General features: G+C 38.2%; 1 protein-coding gene and 1 long non-coding RNA gene across 7 annotated transcripts in view; one reads left to right on the forward strand and one right to left on the reverse strand.

Moving 5' to 3' along the window:
• LOC116171451 (trissin receptor-like) overlaps positions 1-21,337 on the reverse strand; it is a 71,847-nt gene that overhangs the window by 12,145 nt on the left and 38,365 nt on the right. For all 6 annotated transcript variants that reach the window (XM_031488309.1, XM_031488307.1, XM_031488310.1 and 3 more), the window contains exon 3: positions 5,326-5,445. In XM_031488309.1, coding sequence (XP_031344169.1) covers positions 5,326-5,445 — 120 coding nt within the window. The remainder of the gene's footprint in view (positions 1-5,325; positions 5,446-21,337) is intronic.
• Positions 1,935-3,129, forward strand: LOC116171452. The gene is made up of 3 exons (XR_004145450.1): positions 1,935-2,173; positions 2,911-2,967; positions 3,014-3,129. It is a non-coding gene; the product is annotated as an uncharacterized LOC116171452 (long non-coding RNA).

The following is a 21,337-nucleotide window of genomic DNA, read 5'->3' on the forward strand; positions in this document are numbered from 1 at the left end:
CCAAAAAAGGGTCAATTGCAGCCGAGTAAAATTTGTTTCTTAGGTTTTATACTTAATTCTGGTAATATGTCTATCGAACTTCCTTTTGATAACAAGGCAGGGTAAATAATCTGAGAATTACACAATATGGCCTAGAGAAATGCAAAGTTAGAGATTTCTCAAGCCTAATTGGAAAGCTTGTTCCTAGTTGTATTAGCGTGAGGTATGACTGCGTTTGTACCTAAGTTTTGGAAAGGGTGAAAGTCTTGGCACTAGCACGACTGAGTACCTGTGATAAAATCACGAATCTCCTATACGATATAAGGGAAGACCTTAATTTGTGGAAATATAATTTATCTACTTCCTTCAATTATATTAATTGCCTACATTAATAGAAAGGGAGGTACCTAAAGTGTTAGACTGGTGCATGGTGTCATGGACTGGTGAGACTCACTAAGGTATCTGGCAGTGGTGCCAAGCTGGAGGACTATGGATTCACGCTTCATATCGCAACCTCGCGATCTAATAATGCAGATTTCGCTTCCCTTTGGGTTAGAACCATATATGAAGTACCAAGTTGTACGTTACTTTTTGATTACAAAGAAATTTGGCACCCCGTCTATAGATGTTTTTTGCACCTAGAGCTACTATTAAATGCACACGTTAAATATCGTGGTTTCCGAAACCGTCTTCAATTACAACAGATGCATTTACAATCTGTTGTTACCAAGCAGTTTCCCTCTTTTTCACTTGATTTAGATGGTGTTGCAAAAGATATTTTTAGTGGTCCCATATTGGGACTGTACAACCTAGGTTCCCAATCTTTAAATGCTTAATAATATCAGAAATGACTACTTACAACCGAACTACAACTTATTACTCTATATTAAGAGAACCCCACATCAATTACAGCAGTACCGCACAACCTTGTATTGATTGTATTAAGACCAATGGAGTTTTTGCTGGCCTCTCTTTCCACCTCAACGTTGAAGCAATACAACACAAACCTGAAGAAGTGGTAGGTACTGTTCATCAAAGAATAGTAACTTTTTCTTTTCTTCAAGATCAAATATTTTGTCCTTTTTAACATTGTATTTTAACGAAGGAGCCTCAGTAGGAACTCTTAATTCGGTCACGTCTGCAATTTCTCTGTTATCTATAGAAGATTTTAAATTACCCTTTTATTAGACGATATGAGGGTTGCATAACTGAAAGCGTTTAAACCCTCGATGTAATCAAACTTGGGGACCCTAGTAACGTTTTAAAATTTTTTCTGTTATCTTGTATCTTGGATTTTTATATATTTTTATACCTTTCGCAGTATAGAGATTTTGGGACCTTGGTGTAGAGAACCTCGTAATTTTGTGGAATGCCTGGGAAAACGCATTACCAATTTTACTGGGGAACTCCGAGGTAGGTACCACTTACTTACAACAAAGGATAAGTATTGCTATACAACGTGGCAACGCAGCCAGTGTGATGGGGACGCTTCCAACTGCGATCCCCATGGAAGAAATTTATTATTATGAATTTTTAATCTTTAGAAATTTTTAATTTTTAGGCATATAAATGATGTAAAACTGTCAAAAAAAATAGGATATATCAAATTAAAATCCAAGATAGAATCAAAACATCAGGAAGAAACAAGAGACAGTATGTAATAAGGGAGTCAATTTTAGATTAATCGCAGGTTGGTCTGAAAACTCGCAAAAATTTGTAAAGTTTTATGATCTCCCACTGTCTTCAAACCTTGAAGCTTTTCGGTTTAGTGTTCTTGAGTAACCTACTCTTTCTTACCTTGTTCAGATTAAAAACATAATATTGGTTACTTATCTGAGTATCCCTTGTACGAATTCTTGTTTTTACCGCAACAGTGTTCTTTAAACATCTACATATTTATCACTCGGAAGAGAGCGGAATACAATTAAATGATTAAACGAACTTACCTTAGTTGAATCATAATTGTATGAAGATCTCTTCCGAGTGATAAGGTCCCACCCTCACCTACCCTGTGTTGCGGTATAGTTGCTTTCAAATCAATGGCGTATTGCATTAGCGTAGATCATGTAGAGACCTGCCTTACCTACATTTTTTCTTTGTTTTTTAAATGTGTGGCGCGTAACTCACAGATGAGCTACTACATATTTATCACTCGGAAGAGATCTTCATACAATTATGATTGAACTTCACTAAGGTAAGTTCGTTTAATCATTTAATTGTCTTTACACTGTTTAAACCAAAGGATACTTTACTCTTTGGTTTAAACATCAATTTACCACTACCTTTACCTTTAACATGCACAGTACCCATCATTTCCGATCTTAATAACACTCTTATATAATTCATCGAGTGTCGAAAAGAACTTCCTGTTATTGGTAATGTTAGTATCTTGTTGCACCCCAATGTACAATCCAGCCACTGTGATGCATATTGTTTGTAGTGATGAACATAACTTCACGATCATTCGCAATGTTACCATTATTTGTATCTTCCTTCTTCTTTTTAACTTTCCACTTTTGATAATTTTCACAGTTACTCTTCATGTGATCCGATTTTTGCAGGAGAAACACTCCGTTTCCTTGGAAACAGATTTCAATATCCGTTCACTCCAGTCACTATTAACCGCAATATTATAAGCTTCACGAATAACGTTTGCATTCCTTGCACTACCGCTTTCTTCCATTTTTAGTGAATAAATCAGTATGTACTTTATTCGATCGAATTTTTTCTTATCCGAAAATGCGTGAGTTGATCGTCTTCAACTGAAAGCCTAATACATGCCCCTGCTTGATCATTCAGCTTGTACCAAGCACCAATTTCTATTTGATTACAATCGATGAATTAAATTCTTTTTTTGGTGTTGGCGCTTTCTTCTTAATCACTTTCCACAAACCTTCCTTTATTAATAACAGCTCCATTTTAAACTTCCAGATTGAATAACTGGTGTTGTCCGATCGTTTCGCCGTGAATAATAAAATTGAGTTACACGTAAATTGATGTTCCTAATATGCATTCTTTAAAACAATATTTACAGAACAAATTTTCACTCGCTGGGCCCGCCACCTATTGAACTGAATGGATTTTACCGCGTGATGAAGAATTATTCAGGAAAATGGATAAAGAACTATATCTATTTATTTTATTTATTTATGTATAAGCAAAATTAGAACACTATTCTAAACAATTATACTATAGGTACACACTTTATGTATATGAAATTAAAGATGTGTGATCGCTATATCCCAATACACCTTTTAATCTTTGTCCTCGGGAGATACCATCTTAAAAATTTTAACTGAGAAAGGTATCGGGTGCTCCGTTGTCGACTGTGGCTCTAAAAGAGGCATATTTTTCGATTGCGCTGGTCCATATCCTGTCCATTATTATAGATGTTAAGAATTCAATTCTTGTATGTGTGTTCGCGCTTTCTCCGCGCCAAAATATCTGTGATTTACACCTAATTATAGTAATAGCAGTCAGTTTGCGCTAACGGTTTAAGATTCGGATTCTAACCTCACAGGTGGCGAGCTTCAATCCCACAACTTGCCAGTTTTTAGTGGTACAAAACATCTCCTGACTACCATGCTTCGGAGTGCATGTAAAACTGGCGGTTCTGGCAGCCATACCACGACTGTCGTTAAATCCCACTGACAGCTATTGATGCGATCTGAAAACGTTTGTATCTCGGGAGTGCCATCCATACAGTAATAACCTACTGTGTAGCTTAGTGGTAGAGCTACATAGCCGGGAGGTCGGGTGTTCGAACCTAGGCTGAGGTAAAAATGTTTCATCTGTGACAGAGATGGGAATTTCCTTAGATCAGTTTCGAGCATTCTGCCGGCTATTTCGAGTTAGGTTTTCATGAAGCTTTCCTAATTCGTAAGGACTGAAGACCTTCTGCAGGGGCACCTCGAAAAAGCATTATGCGGGTTACTCTGTAATTGCGCGCAAGCCTGTTGACGGCCCAGAACGAAAGAGGGACAATAAATAAATAAATAACTAAATACCTAATTATAATTACAAATGATCGCTTAATGCCAAAACAAAGAAAAATGATATCAATGATGGTGTCTATATGAGGTCAGACGGTGAAAGTATATAACATATCAACAAATTTTAGTTCGTTAAAATTCGAGCTGTGGTTTCCCCCAAAGTTTTGAACGTTCAGAATACTTTACATTAAGACCATATTATTATTTTAGCAAATGAGACCCAATTGCTACTAGGTTGATATTTTCAGCTTTTCATGCCAGCTATCTATCTGGGCATTTTTGCTATTTCGTTGTGGAACACGCAATGCTGGAATGGTTTGTTTTTAATCTTGATATTATATTATACTTTTTCCGATCCGGGCCATAATTTAATTGAACTTCGCAATCCAATGCACTGTGGAGCACACCCGGGTTTGCGCAGTTGTTGACGGCATAATATAATAATTAATAGGGCATTCATGATACAGCAAGAAATATAATATTGTAAATCAACTTTACGATACGGCTCAATATGGGATTTGATAATCCTGCAGAAATAATTTAATTAAACGGTACCTATACCTATATATTCGGAGAGATTGGAGATACTTCCGTGATTATATTATTCTTTCGAGGAGATGTACCTATAAAGCGTATAGCACTAAAATGCAATGGCTCTTGGGATACAAAGGAATTAACTTTACAAACAATGACTAGAAAATACCTAAATTGAATACAAAATAGGAAATGGAAGGTGGAATGTGAGATCCCAATCGACGATAAAATAAAACTTTTGCACCGAACAGCTTCTGTAGAAAATTACCTATTATGCAGAAAGCTGTGTCTCTGGTTTATGGGGCATTTATTTCAACGGAGTGCGCAGTGTGGTTTTTGTTTGTTTGAAATAAGAGTATTCCAATATAATTGGAAAATGAGAGGTTATCTATCAGATAAGTGTAACTGAAATCCCCATCATTTTTACAAAAATGAAAACCAAGTTTAGTACAACAATGCCTTGATCGGTATTGTTTCTCCAAAGACAGTATTAACCGGGATTAATCAACACCTACCTTCTTCCGATGAAGACAAGAATAATTAGTTGTAGAACTACGATACCTTTAAAAGCCCCTGCTGATAAAGTTTCGGAGCGAATAAAGACCTTTTGAGTGTAAGTTTAAACTTATAAGTATTGTGTGATGGGCTCCCGAGTAGGTAATTTCATTACAAAAGTCCTGCTACTTTTATGTAGTCGTTGACAACGACAGCGATATTGAAATATGATGTGGTGTGAAGGGTGCTTAATATGCTATTTGAGTATAAAATTCGAAGGAAAGGAAAGACTTTGATAAATGTGGAACCAGCATTTTAGATTTACCTTTTTATCTGACGATTTATGTCGACATGACTGCTGCAGCTCATGTGAGCAGGCGTTCAGCTGTCGTTCCAGTTTTCTAGAGCTGTTCCACAGGCCAAATGCGATTCTGGTGTACAGTATCTATAAACAAATATAAGTCATTAGGAAACAATGAAAGATAATGTTGCTCAGGCTAAACTGGACAGAGCGTTACAAAGATTTCTCGTAAGCGCTGTTTGTAATCTAACTCATTATGAAATCGATTTTCATAGGCATAAATAAGACCAGTTGCGCCCTTTAAAATTTGTTGATGTAGGAAACAATGTCGAAGCCAAACTATTTTATTGAAATCCACTGGAATTCCATACATGCGAGGGAAACTTAATTGCAAATTTATACAGATCATTAGTTTGGGCAATGTTTCACTTCGAAAGCCTGCGTTAAATATAAAAACGTTTCGAAAAGCCTAAAAGTTGAATCTAATTTCTAAACTACCGATATCATTTGGACATTTACCAGTTTACTAATTGTGCGATTGAATGCTTTTGTACGAATATACCTACTTACTTGGTAGCATGGTGATTCTGGATTCTGGATTACGATAGGAGGGTGAACAGTGTCCACGCGTACTTAGGCCTCAAATTCGGGCCCTTTGTACTACCTCCCTGACTAGGGTCGCCCGACCCCTCAGCATCACTCAAGCCATCTCACACGTGAGATGAACCTTAGGACGCTGGAAGGGGAGGCGGCTCTAATCGTAGCCATGTCCGGCCAGGATTCCCCCAACATGGATCGTCTCAGTTGGACTAGAGCGGGACATTCACAGAGTAAGTGGTATGCCGTCTCGTCGTCTGTGTAACATCCTCTACAAGATGGTGATTCCACCAAACCCATGCAGTGCATGTGCTTGTTTAGTTTACAGTGCCCAGAAAGTATGCCCACGAGTAACCTCAGGTTCTTCCTTGATAGCCCTGTACAAAAACGCGCCAAGCTACAAGATGGTCCTCTGAAGGCTTCTCTCGCATGGCGACAATCTAACATCAAGTTCCACCTAGCCCTGTGCTGGGTTTGGGTGTCTTGAGTTATTAGGTTGTTTACAGTTTTAACTGTAAGTGGAAGAGCCGGCTCTGGACCATAAAACGCCTGTTTTGAGGCCAGTCGGGCTAATTTATCGGCTTTCTCATTACTTTCCGTTCCAGCATGCCCTTTGACCCATACGAGCTCAAGGGTGTTGCTGCTTGCTACTTGCTCTAGTACGTGGTGACATTCGGAAACCATCCTAGAGGTAATTTTACAGTGACCAAGTGACTGCAAGGCAGCCCTGCTGTCACTTGCGATTCTGGTAGTTTTGTTCTTTATGTTATGCATAAGAACTGTTCTTGCACTAAGCGTTAATCCTACCAACTCTGACTGGAATACAGTAGGAAGTTTGCCTAGTGGTTGGGTGATATGGAAGTTCAGTTCTTTGGAGTAAATACCAGTGCCTGTACCTTCCATTGTCTTAGATCCATCCGTGAAGATGAATATATCTGGTTGGGATGCCATATTCTCATCAAAGATGTGATAGTTTTTCCCTAATATGAATTGAGGAGTGAGTGAGTCCGATCTCCCCTCTAGGATAGGCAGACGCTTGATCGCCTCGCCCAGAATTCGGGAGTGGCCCCCCTCGATCAATGCCTCTGCTATTCAACAACCCCTTATTTTTCAGACGCAGGAATGCCAGAATGGCCTGCTCTCTCACGTGGAGATCTAGTGGAGGCAGATCCAAGAAGAGGGCCTCCATGACGGCTGTGGGGGTCGTTCGCATCGCGCCTGTGCAGGCAAGGCACGCTAGTCTTTGCACATGATTAAGGAGTGCTACAGTTGTGGAGAGTCTGGTTCTAGGCCACCAGACAATTGCTCCATAACAGAACATAAGTCTAATCACGGCAGTGTACAGCCACAGGACAGCCTTCGGGGATGGTCCCCAAAGTTTGCCAATAGCGCGGCGACTTTGCCAGAAAGCCCTATTTGCTTTTTCGGCTTTAAGCTGGATATGTTTGCTCCAATTCAGTTTTTTGTCGAGTGTGATTCCTAGATATTTCACTGACTCTGAAAATTTGAGGTGTTTTTGGAATAGCAGGGGAGCTCGAATACCCTCTACCTTTCTTTTTCTTGTGAAGAGAACTAGCTCCGTTTTTGTCGGGTTGATGGACAAGGAGTGTTCCCTACACCATTCTTCGGTTACTGTAAGAGCTGATTGCATCAGTCTGCATAAAGTAGCCTCAAATTTGCCGGTTATAAGTATGGATATATCATCCGCATACCCCAGCGTATAGTACCCACTGTCATTAAGGCGACAGAGGAGCCTGTTTACAGTCAAGTTCCACAGAAGTGATGATAACACCCCACCTTGGGGGCATCCTCTCACTACTGTGCACCTTAGTGTTTCGTCGCCAACGCTGATGTGCACTGCTCTGAGATTCAGCAGCTGCGCAATCCAGCCTTGTATGACGTTCGGTACGCCGTGGTGACATAGAGCCATTTCTATTGAATCGAAGGTTGTTTTGTCGAAAGCCCCTTCTATATCTATGAATACTCCCAGTGCGGACTCTTTATAGTGCAACGATCTCTCAATCTGCCCTACAACGCAGTGCAGGGCTGATTCCGTAGATCTTCCTGGGCAGTATGCGTGTTGGTTAGGATGCAGCGGAAACCGTGTTAGCGCCGTATACCTTATGTATCTATCGCACAGTCTTTCAAGTGTCTTAAGAAGAAAAGACATCAAGCTGATTGGACGATATGCTTTAGGTGTGGAGTAATCACCTTTTCCAGGTTTGGGGATAAAAACAATTTTTATCTCCCTCCATTGTTTAGGTATGTATCTGAAAGCGATACAGCCTGTATATATTCCCACTAGGTAGGTAGCAATATCATCCAGTCCCCATTGCAGGAGAGCCAGTATTATGCCGTCCAAACCGGGTGACTTGTATGCTGAGAACGATTTCATCGCCCAGGTCACCCTCGCCACGTCCACCACCTGACAGGCAACCGCCCAGTCATTCTCCGTGGGAGTGAAAGGGATTGTCTCAGGCCAGTTGGGGTAAAGCGTGGTGGTGGCTCCAGGAAAGTGAGCGTCTCTTAGTACCTCAGCTGTCTCTGTGAGGTTGTCCGTATAGGAACCATCCTCTCTTCTGAGGCTAGCTGGGTTGTGGTATGAATCTTTGGTAAGGATTTTAATTAGGCGAGATACCGAGGAGGTGGATTCTATAGAGCTACAGAAATCCCTCCATGCCTCTCTCTGACGCCTTCTAATGTCCTTCTTGTATAGCCTTAGGTTTGCCTTGTAGGCTCTCCAGTCGGCTGCAGCTTTGCTCTTCCTTGCCTTATTAAACAGTTTGCCCAATCGAGTTTTCTGCTTTTCGAGCGCCCTGCACCACCAAGGATGGTTATAGGGAGTCTTGGCAGTTCTCAGAGGACACGCCTGTTCAAATGACTCCACAATAGAGTTGGTAAGGAGATCTACTACGTCCTGTATGTCGGCAGGATCAGAGAGACGTCCCCCGAAGGGGTGCTCTCTAAGTTTTTCTCCAAGGAGATGTTTGTAAAGGGGAATATCCGTTACCTTGGGGTTGCGATAGCCCTTTTGAACGGTTCCTTTACAGTCAATTTCAAATGAAATTAGTCTGTGATCTGACATAGTCGCTTCAGAAGTGACTTGCCAGTTCTTTATATGATCCGAGATACTCGATGATGCCAGACTGAGATCGATTACAGTCTGGCTTCGGGAAGTTACGAACGTAGGTTCACTGCCCTGATTGAGAATCTCTAGATTAGTGCTTGTCAAATATTCGAGTAATGATTTACCCCTAGGGTTGACGTTAGCGCTCCCCCATATATTAGTATGGTGAGCGTTTGAGTCGCACCCTATAATGAGGTGTTTGTTGTTTTTCTCACAGTGTTCTATCAGTTCTACCATCTCGTTACTGGGAGGTAGGTTGACAGAATCTCCCGGGAGATAAACTGACGCTATTACTACTTGAGCTTTTCCTTGCATGGTGTATAGTCTTTTTTTATACACCATGCTTGGTAGTAAACGAAATCGTACAATATGGGAAATACCTTTTCTACACCCGTAGAAATAATCAACGATTCTGTCGCTCGTCTTGCAGTCATTAACGATTATTTCTTTTTATGGTGTGTATTATCTGAGAGGTGGCATCCTACCGCTACCATGCGCGTCCCCAGGTGGCCTGTCTCTCGTATCGTGGCAAGGGCTTGCACGGGCTTAAATGGTACCGACATGTGGTCGATGTGTGTCAACCATTAGCATACGAACAATACAGGATGACGTTCAACACATTAGAGACAAGCTGAAATTTGACAAGTACTTGGTATTAAATATCCTCTGAAACACAGCGCATATGCGTTGAGCATCCCATTTTGAAATTTTTCTTAATAACTCTAAAACTAAGCATCTTAAGCCATAAATGTCAAGAGAGAAAAACTGTACAGAAGAAAATTTCCCAGCACATAGGTATACATCAAATTTTTTAGGTGTTCAGTGGCGCAGATTTCAGCAACTCATTCAACTACTTAATTCGAAAGACTACGGTATTTTCTACTCCATAATAAACTTTAAAAAATGAGCTCTAAAATTTTGTGCTTGCGATATGAAAAGCTCATAAATTGGATACAATTCTTAAATTGATCCACAATAGTTGGGGGAGGGGGGGGGCTAGGTCCAGTGGGCTGTATTTTCTAATATTACTATAAAACGCCGGAAACTGTTCACTTTTAGGTTGCCTACAATATGACGAAGTATTTGATCAGATTGACCACCGTATCATGCTGAAGAAGTTATCTGATTACGGATTTAGTGTTGACCTAGTAGACCTCTTCGAATCATATTTGTCAACCCGAACTCAGTTCGTATGGTACAATGGCTACCGATCTCGATCATATGTTGTAACCTCAGGCGTACCTCAAGGGTCTAATTTGGGTCCCTTACTTTTTTTAGTATTTATCAACGACCTTCCCCGATACATCTCATCCAACAAGCTGATGTTTGCCGACGATCTCAAAATTTTTAGAAAAATTACCTGCCTTGCTGAGTGTCGTAGACTGCAACACGATCTAGATTCCCTACACGAATGGTGCCGATGCAACAACCTGCACTTAAATGTTTCAAAATGCAAAGTTATGTCTTTTACTCGTTCATATAGTCCACTTCTATATAATTATACCATAGACAAGACCGTTCTGGAAAAAGTCAGTGTAATTAAGGATCTGGGCATTCACTTTGATCCCGCTTTAAATTTCTCCTACCACATAAGGAACATGATAAAACGTGCACTCCAGACTCTGGGATTTGTTATACGAACAAGTACCGCCTTTAGGAATACTTTTACTATACCTAAAAGCTCTGTATACTTCGCTGGTGAGAAGTAAGCTGGAGTACGGTGCATTAATTTGATTCCCACTATACCAAAACTACGTCCACGAAATTGAGCGCGTCCAACGTAGGCTTTTAAAATACCTATGCTACCGAGAAGATGGATGTTGTCCCCCAAGAGGTTTCTCTCAGTCGACTATGTGTGCGCGGTTTGAACTTTTACCTCTTAGTACCAGAAGAAAACGGCTATGTGTTACCTTTCTCTACAAACTTTTGTCCAATGCTATCGATTGCCCCTCTTTACTAAACAAAATCAGGTTCCGCGTTCCAAGATTGTCGTCAAGATGCACAGCAACATTCAGCCCGTTTAGATGCAGAACTGCTGCTTTACAGAGATCACTAGTTCATTTAGTGTGCTCACTAGTGAACGAATTACCTTCCACCACGGATATATTTAATATTACTTTAAACGAACTGTTACAATTCGTTGAATGAAATTTAGTTGTATCAGATCAGATCAATTTTTAGATTTGCTTGTTTATTTTTTTGTTTATTTTTTTCTTGAATAGTTAACGGCTCGCAATAACTTTACGATTTCTTTTTTGGATATTGTCCTGTTTAGAGTATTTACTTGTTTGGACAATAAATATTATTATTATAAATACTGCCTGTAAAGTGTAAGGGAGTCTTCGAAGTGCCCCCTCCCATACCTCTAAACATCTACCCCCACTCAAATCGTGAGCGTATCGGATTTTCCGGCACCTCATTTTCCATTTAGTTCGGATCTACTTACAGTCAGGTCAGTCAGGAAACTTTAAACCGCGTGACAACATTCACAGGGGAAGGCAACTCTTGCGTGGCCGAAGTCGACTACTCCTCGAAGACGCGCGCCTTGCAAAAGGTGGTTTATTTCGCCTCTTCAAAAAAAAAAACAAAATTCCGTCACCAAGTAGTTGGACGCGTTTACAAGATAGATCTTTCCGACATCAATTTGAAAATAACCGGACCCACACTATAGAAGAACATAGGAAAAAACTGAAAAATCACCACGTTAGTATAACACACTCGAGGATGCCGCCCAGATGTCGCCGACCCCAGATCAAGTTGTTAGTTAGGCGGCTCCGGTAAGTACATGTACACTCCTCGTCTTTCCACAAACGTTCTTCTACGGGTCCGCATTTGCTGCTAGACAGCCAGCCAGCCGGCCAAAAGCTACCTGCAGGCAGTATTGAATTCATCATGTTGTAGGCAACCTAAGTGAACCGGCGTTTTATAGAAATATTAGAAAATAGTATTTCGATTAAGTACTTCAATGGGTTGCTGAAAATTTCATCTGCGCCACTCAACATCTAATAAATTTGATGTATATCTATTTGGTAGGAAATTTTCTTCTCTACAATTTTCCTCTCTTGACATTTTTCTTCTCAAAATGCTTAGTTTTAGGGTTAATTCCCAGTTAATGTATTTACAGATCGTGTTCCGATTAAAAATTTAATTTCATTTCGTTTGGACGAATTCCCTTTATTTATATACGTAAACGTTAACTGCTTTTTTTCACTACTAGCGTCTGATGACATGATTATTAACCTTTTTTCCACTTGTAAAGTAGGCTTTCTCGGCATTTGTTCAAAGTGGTTAATAATGTGGACATTATTAACTAGTAGTCAATAATGAGAACTGTCACGCTGTCACTTTTAGAAAACACAACCCGAAATTTCGCTCAATAAACGTTTAGACAAGTTCTCTAAAATGAATAATTGCCACCATCCGCCATTTCTAGAGAAATTACATACCTAAAATTATCACATTTTGAAAAAATTCGAACGAAATTACTCTTTGAAAATATCTCAATGACAGAACAAAATACGGCCTATTTGACTTGTACTTCCACGCACTACTTGATTGACATGTTAACGACGTGCAAATTGCATAGCCTCTTATGGGAAAACATTTCATATTTTCCTCACGAACCTTATCACATATGATCAAGAAAATTTTAGTTGTACATGTTCACGTAAAGAAATAAAGGGATGTTCCCCTGAACGGTAACATTCGAAGTGCGGAAGCAACTGGAGATTCAACGCCGTGAGTTATACATAATTCCTTGTTTCCCACATAGTCCAGGAAACGCAACTTAAAATAGTATAAATCCTGGCAATTTTTTCAAAATGCATCGATTTGCATGTAAATTTGGGATTACGTTCAACTTACTCTCCACTTCAAATTCTATATTATGGTATTTGGGCGCTCTTCATTTTTTGGGAGTGAAAACTACCCCTCTTTGGGCTCCGTTAACTTAGCACCACCATTTCAAATTTCTGACTAAAGACAGATTGCGCTAGAATCTCTATGGCTAGCGCCAGCGAGCGCCACTTTGAGTTCAGCTAGCGCCATTATAGATTTTGCAGAAAAGCCTTTGACTTTCGGGGGGTGCTATGTTAACGCTAGCACCACCATTGCGTCCGATCATTTCCAAAAGCAAGCGCTGTGTTCGTCAGACCTAGCGCCAGCTAGCGCCACAAATTTTAGAGCTAGCGCCACCCCCCAATAGGGTGGGGGGCAATTTTTCCTAGCACCACCATTTTGTCTTTTCGGGTAAAATTTTTACGTTTAGTGCTCTGCTGACCTAGCGCCACTAATTTTAGAGCTAGTTTTATAATTTTCCGGTGTCTGTCCGTCTGTCCGTTAGCACGATATCTCGATAACGAATTGACCGATTACGATGAAATGGATGGATTCTTTATCAAATTTGTAGATCGGAGTTGGTGAATTGGCAATATAGCCCAAAAAATAAGGAAGGTCCTTTTGACGTCTCTGTGAGTTATGAACCGAATTGTATGAAATTCAATATGCGTATAGCTTTAGCCATATAAAACGCAATTCCAAAAGTTGAGCCTAATCGATCAACATTCACAGTGCCCTTTTCGCATCTCGACCATTTACAAACCGGATTGAAAACTTTCTTATTTATGGAAGCATTTAAAAGAAATTTGATACGTAGCAACTTGGAATAAAAGCAAATTTAACGCCAGTTTCAAAATTTGGTTTTGTGCATGATGTGCGGTGCCAATTTTCTTATTTATGGAAGCAATTAAATGAAATTTCATCATATACACTTTAAATAAAAGCAAAACTACCACCAAGTTCAAAATTTGGTTTTGCACATGCTGTAGCCATATCCAGGAGCTCGTTTTCTATATTTATTTACACGTCGATGCGAAAAGAGCACTGTGACTGTTGATAGATTAGGCTCAACTTTTGGAATTGCGTGTTATATAGCTAAGGCTATACGAATATTGAATTTCATGCAATTCGGTTCAAAACTCACGCAGATGTCAAAAGGGCCTTCCTTATTTTTTGGGATACATTACCCATTCACGAACTTCGATCTACAAATTTGATAAAGAATCCAACTACAACATTTCATCGTAATCGATCCATTCGTTATCGGGATATTGTGGTAACGGACAGACGGACAGACACCGCATCTGGGATTGTCAAACTCTTTACCATTTTTAAACCCGAATGTGCAAATCTGTCCCTCTTAGGATCGGAAATAATAAACAAATTATTTTAATTTGAAATCCTTTACTTTTTGGATTGATCGTTCTGTTTAAAGTACAAAAGTTCCAATAAAAATACTAAAATTTGTATGTAAAGTAGCAAGATTGTAAATATGAACATCCCTTCATTTCAAAGTAAACAGACGGTGAGGTATGCAGGTACAAACTTACTTAAATCCTTTATGAATGCGCAAAAGTTGTAAATTATTTGTCACATCAAGGGTTTACAAGCGCGCGAATTGTGTAAAGTTTGGTATATCTGTATTGTTAAAAACAACACCTTTAGATAGTAGTCGACGCGACGTACATACATAGGTATATAATTTATCGGGAGCAAATATACAAGAGCTTGATTTTTAATCGGATAATTTTATTCTTACACGAAAGTTTTGTTGCCACCGAAAAAACTCGAGACCAAAAGTGTGATAAAATCGCGACAGTTTTAGCTGGAGCGATTTTATTAATATTATCCTTTTCGAGAGTTTTTTCCAGGAGGCAACAAAATTTGAGTGAATTAAAAATAAAATTATCCTGACTTAAAACCAAGATCGAGTGTATTTTAGGGAGATTAATAAAAGACAGTAAATTTTACAACCACTACATATTTTACGCATTCCTACACGCATTTTTATCGCTGTTAAAAAGCTACGTGGCGTTTAATCAGATAAAAAATCATCTGATTGGTTAGAATTTGAAACAATCACCAAGCTGATTGGTCGTATATTAATGGAGTGTATTAATCATATAAAATACATATGCCTTATGGTTATTATTTGCACATTACACATAAGTATATAAGAATCTGCTTCTTTGTTTTTTAGCAGAATTAACAAATAAATATGCTGATTGATGCGAATACTTTCAAAGGTATTCAAATACTTTCAAAAATATTCTAATACTACCAAAGATATTCGAATACTATAAAAAGTATTCGAATACTTGTCACTCAAATACATTAAAAATTTAAAATAGTACTAGATAAAAGTCTTAATAATACTTAAAAAATGTCAAGTTATACTTTGTATAGAGGCAACATGGAAGAACAGCGTTTTATGCACTGAATGTAGTCCCTTTCCCTGAGCTGAGGTTAGCTTTTTTATATTTCTATTGTTATATACAAATTTAAGGGGAGTAAAAGCGTATTATTGTTATTATATTATTATATAGGAGGTACCAGAACCTGTCTTATATCAGTTATATCCTTAAGAATACGTGTACCAGTTTTCAAAGCGATCGTACGTGGTGCACATGACACGTACACCTTTCTGAAATTAATTCTAGCGATTTTGAAACAGATCCTTTTTTGTCCGTCCGTCTGTCCGTGTGTATCGGGTCAAAAAGTTTCACTCCAGACTCGTTCGGTATTCATGTTGTATCGGATTTTTATATTTGATTTTATGATAACGGAAACTTCCTCTAAAAATTTCTAAATAGTTGTCAAGTATTTGAATTACTTAAAAGTACCTATTCAAATACCTTGCGAAGTATTCGAATACTAAAAATTTGCAAAAGTATTTGAGTTACAAATACAAATACTGCTTCCATAAAAGTATTTAATTACAAAGTATTTGAATACTAAAAAGTATTTACAAAATCGAATACTGCCCAGCTCTGGTTATGAGTAGGTACATTCGTTGACATTTTCAAATTTTGCACTGCGCTGTGTTCTAAACGATTTAGCTCGCAATATTGTGGTAGTGAAATTAATACTGTGATTTACAAAGAGAATTGTGTAGTGAGTAGAGCACAAAACGGAAAAATTTCACAAGAAACCGTAATATGGAAATTTTAAAATTAAAAATTCATAATAAATGATAATTTTCTTCCACGGGGATCGTAGTCCCCATTACACTGACTGGTCGCGTTATCTGCACGTTGTATGGCAATACTTAAATTTGTCGTAAGTAAGTGGTAGCTCGGGGTTCCCCAGTAATATTGGTAATGCGTTTTCCCAGGTTCCATTGTCTCTACTGCGAAAGGTATAAAAATGTGGTTCTGTTCTATAATTGAACTGTATTTCCTTATTTTTATACTTGCCGCAGATTCAGCTACTGCACCACTCGTTTTACTCGAAAATTAATCCAAAATATTTCAGTGGCGCCAAGTCATAAAGCTAGGAAAAACTGTCCCAGACTACTTGGGTGTGGCGCCAACTCCTAAGATTTTGACTCTATCTGGGAGATATGTCAGCAAAACACAAAATAGCAAAAATGTTGGGGATTGGGCGCCAGCTTTGCAATTTGTGGCGCTACGTTTAAAGAACACAGCGGAGCGCTTGCTGTTGGTAGTCATCGAACACAATGGTGGTGTTAGCGTTAATATAGCACCCCCAAAAGTTAAAGGCTCTTTGCAAAATCTATAATTGCGCTAGGTTATCTTGAGCGCTAGGTCTACAGAACAGAAAACATCAAATTTTTACCCGAAAAGACAAAATGGTGGTGCCCCCCCCCCCCACACACACTATTGGAGGGTGATGGAATCTCTAAAATTGTGGCGCTAGCTGGCGCTAGGTCAGCAGAACACAAAACGTCAAAATTTTACCCGAAAAAACAAAATGGTGGTGCTAGGAAAAAGTCTCCCCCGCACTATTGGGGGGTGGCGCTAGCTATAAAATTTGTGGCGCTAGCTGGCGCTAGGTTCGATGAACACAGCGCTTGCTTTTGGAAATGATCGGACGCAATGGTGGTGCTAGCGTTAACATAGCACCCCCCGAAAGTCAAGGACTTTTTGCAAAATCTATAATGGCGCTAGCTGAACTCAAAGTGGCGCTAGTTGGCGCTAGCCATAGAGATTCTAGCGCAATCTGTCTTTAGTCAGAAATTTGAAATGGTGGTGCTAAGTTAACGGAGCCCCCTCTTTGCCAAAACCCAAAAAACTATATATTAAAGCTTAAGGTGAGTAAAATTTGGTTTAGATGAGTTGAGTAATGATTTTTACATGCTTTAAAACATTATTTCAGAATATTTAATCCCTTAAAAATCAACTCCTATTGTAGTTTAATTTTAAAAAAAAGTATTTACCCTCAAAAGATTAATAATTTATAATAGCATTTTATTTCAAATCTTCATGATTTATTAATTTTAATGATATTTTACAGTTCACCCATTTCAACGTTACCATCATCCTCTTCCTCATTTTTAATAATTTGAGCACAGTTATTACAATTTTCGCCCGAGCATCCAGCACAAGTTAAGTTTTCGACACACAAGGCTTTTTTACAACTGCAAAAAATCATTCTGAAAAGGTCTTCAGGCGCAGGTAATTCCTTCATTTTAATAGGATGCAATGAACCATCCCCAGTCTGTTGGCGGAATGCTTTTGTTTCCAAGCCACTGTTGGATTTGAAGATAGCTTCTTTTAGTGTGCTCATCTAAGGCACAGACAGTTGGCAGAAGAGATGACAGTCTTCGTTGTAGCTTTAATAAAGGACTCATAGCGCATCTGCTCGAGGAAAGCTTTCAAATCTTCAAATTTTTTTTAATTTGTTGTGCAGTATGCCTTTAGCAGTTTCGTACAATAATACTGCACAGTACCTTCCGGCTTCTAAAATTTTTGCAGGTTCAGCAGTATTACTGTAAACTATCTCAGCCTGTTCACGTATGTACATCGGATCTTTTTTCTATAAGATCAAAAAAAAAATTCTTGCCCTTATTATAAAATGCAGAAACTGTATCACACATCCAGTGAATGCATGTGAAAAAGCTATTAATTTTGCGCTGTTTGGGTAACCTGTTTCGAAACTTTTAGAAGAATATACTATAGAGGAAGTATTTTGTTTTCCAAGTTTAAGAAAATAAATTTCTTTTATTTTTCATTTGCCTATTATATGTCAATTATATCTGTCATATGTGATATATACAGTAGTCTATTACGCCCCAGGGGATTATGAGAGGGCATAATGGATTGTCATCTCATTATGCCCTCAAACGGCCTGTCAAATATATTGACGGAGTTATATTATGTAATAAAAAAGATGCAACTTGATTCGTATGAAGCACTTTAATGTTGAGCAAACAATAATCATGACATTTGTATATTGAAAATGCATTCTTTGGAACGATGAAAAATAAAATGTTGTATGCACCTCAGGCATTACTCAATATTTAACCCTCGGGCGACTTACAATCCCTCTTCTTCTTAATTTATAACCCATGGTTCCATTGTGTTTCTTTAATTACAGATTTTGAAAATGATAGTATTATTTTTATAACGCCCTGTATACAGTATAGGTGTATGGAATGCACGTAAGTGTGCATGTAAGCTTATAATTTATTATTTATTATTCCTCTCTTGTTCTGGGCCTTCAACAGGCTTGCGCCCAATTACAGGACTGACCCGCATTTGAGAGGTGCCTCTGCAGAAGGTCTTAAGTTGTTCTATACTACTTCGGTATTTACCTTACGAATTAGGAAAACTGCAAGAAAACCTACATCGGAGTAACCGGTAGAATGCTCGGAACTGGTCTAAGGTAATTTCCATCTCTGCCACAGATAAAAAATTCACCTCAACCCAGGTTCGAACACCGGACCTCCGGATTTATAGCCCAACGCTCTACCACTGAACCATAAAGCCGGTTTGGTAATGTTGTAGTATGCGAAATATATACCAGTCATGTAGATTGTATATCATCATGCTCCGATTTGAGCTTTCTGAATTTTTTAAAAAAATTAGGATTGGTTTTTTTAATCATAACTTTTTTATTTTTTATAATAGAAAGATCAGTAAAAAACCATTTTGTAGGTTTTTACAAGAGCTAGAAGGCTATTTACTTTAATTTCTTTTAAAACTCTTAGTTTTAAAAGAGGGTGACCATAGACGGCCCAAACAAGGTAGTGCCCGCATACACGCTTTAAAACGTCACTTAATTTTTGTTGTATAGAAAATTCCCGTTGAGAAAAATGTTTCTAATTCAAAAAGCTAAAATTTTATGCTGTAGCATTGTTCACGTATCTCTAGTTGTTTTTGAGTTATTTTGAAGAGACGGGCGTTTTTCTCAAAATTGCAGAAATTCGCTGTTTACTTTTAGCTTCAATTATTTCAAAATTAAGTATTCTAAACTTAGAGAAAACTTAAAAACCGGAAGGACTAATTTTAATTAGGGTGGTCATTAGGGGGTGGCTTTCTTTGATTTTTTGTTGAAAAAAGTAGAGATCTACCTTATTTCATCATAACTCGGTTAATTTTTATGCTAAAGTGTTGCCTTAAAAAAAGGAAGAAAGTTCTTTTTAAATACTTTGAAACAGATTTTACAAATTTGTCTGGAAAAATGCATGATTGTGCCGTTACTTAATCTTGAGCTCTCTAATTTAGCTTTTGAGCCAACAATTAACAAGCTATAACTCGGTTCGTATCGATGATGCAGCAATCATTAAAAAATCATTTTCTTTATTTTTTCAAAAGTTTGTTCTCCACAGTTCTTTTTTAATGAAATGCGTACTTTCCCAGTTTTTTGCGAATAACATTGATCTTTTCTATATAAAGCTCATACTTTCGGTCGCGAATCACGCGAAAAACTAACTTTACAAAAAAATTCATAGAACACGTTTTGCTTAGAATTAGTCTTTCTATCTACTTCTTTGATCAAATTATAATAAAAAAATTTCCACCCCCCGAGATGGGGTGGCAATCACCCCCGGGGTGAGAGCGCCCTTTGGTATGATATAGATTTTCATCCTTAGGATATTCCCAACTTACTGTCAAAATTTCGAGATAATTCATTCATTTTGAAAAAATTGCCAAGTCAAAACCTTCATTGCCTGGACTAACAGTCTATACCTAGGTCTATACAGTTAGTGGCAACGGAAAAATGTCAAATAAATTCGGACCGTGAAGTGCCATATAGGGAACAACCTACAGAGAGTATGTTTCCCCGGAAAAGGCGTCATGGAGGCGATTGCCGTGCAAAAGTGAGAGATGGAATTACGATGTTGTACCTAATTCCATAACCCAAGAAGTAGACGCCCTAAAAGTACGGGAAGTCATACATTGTTGGTAGAGAGATATTCTTCCCAAAAAATTTCAACGGCTGTAACAGGTAGTCGTTTCAAAAATTTACTTTTGAATTTGTATTTTTAAATATAGGAAATAAGGCTTCAGAGTGAACATGAACAAAAGTATGTCTGGTGATAACAAGCAATAACAACAAACGTATTGAGGAAAGCGTGCACGGTTGCCAATCTCTTCGATCCGAAGAGTTACGTTCCGTTCTGTTTAAAGCAGAGCCCGTGACAAACATAGGTTAACTCTTTAAAATTCGAGAAAATTATTTTTTTCTACAACTGTCAAAAAAACCTGTCATTTTCTGACGGATTTCGAAACGCGAAGTACTAGATTTTTAATCGGTTAATTAATAAGTAAGGTTGCTCTTGACAACGTGCGCGAAATCGTCAACAGTGAAAAAAAGTATTTCGCGCACGGGACAAAGTTGAACTTAAACAGCAATTTAATTAACAATGGGTTCAGTTGTAGAAAAAATATTGTATATAACGCTAGCACGAAGTTATTTCGCGCATTTGACTGATATTTTAACTCGGCTTCGCCTCGTCAAAATACCTTCAGTCTCAATGCGCGAAATTGAACTTCGCGCTCTTGTTATATAAATAACTATTTATTATACCTGAATCACAATCTCCGTTTTAAACACTCAAATGCGTGCGAAAAAAGGCCTTTAAAACACACGTGCTTTAAAGTTGCTAAGTAACGATACTTCAAGTATGACTTTTGAAACTGTCATCTGGATGAAATAAAAAATCCTCTTAGGTCGCTTTCTGTAAATGCAGAACATTTCTTTGGCTTTTGTACCTATCCTTTGGTTGAAACTTTCACAAACGCGCGTAATTTAGGGTATGCTTCCAAATCTGTTCCACTTTTTAATCGCAGCATTGCTTTAAAGTTTTGAATGAATACACCAAAATATAGAAGATTTAAATACCTTTGACATTTCCTTCATATATGCCAGCATTATGGATGCATTTAAGACTGTATTCGTAAGTAACTTCCTATTCATCCATGGAAACAACTTTTCATATTCTTTATAATAGGCTTTACTGGAGTTGGATTTTACACCTACCAACGTTTGTTTAGATTTTACAACAAT

The sequence above is a fragment of the Photinus pyralis genome, unplaced genomic scaffold, assembly GCF_008802855.1.
Source record: "Photinus pyralis isolate 1611_PpyrPB1 unplaced genomic scaffold, Ppyr1.3 Ppyr1.4_LG5, whole genome shotgun sequence".
Lineage (NCBI taxonomy): Eukaryota > Metazoa > Arthropoda > Insecta > Coleoptera > Lampyridae > Photinus > Photinus pyralis.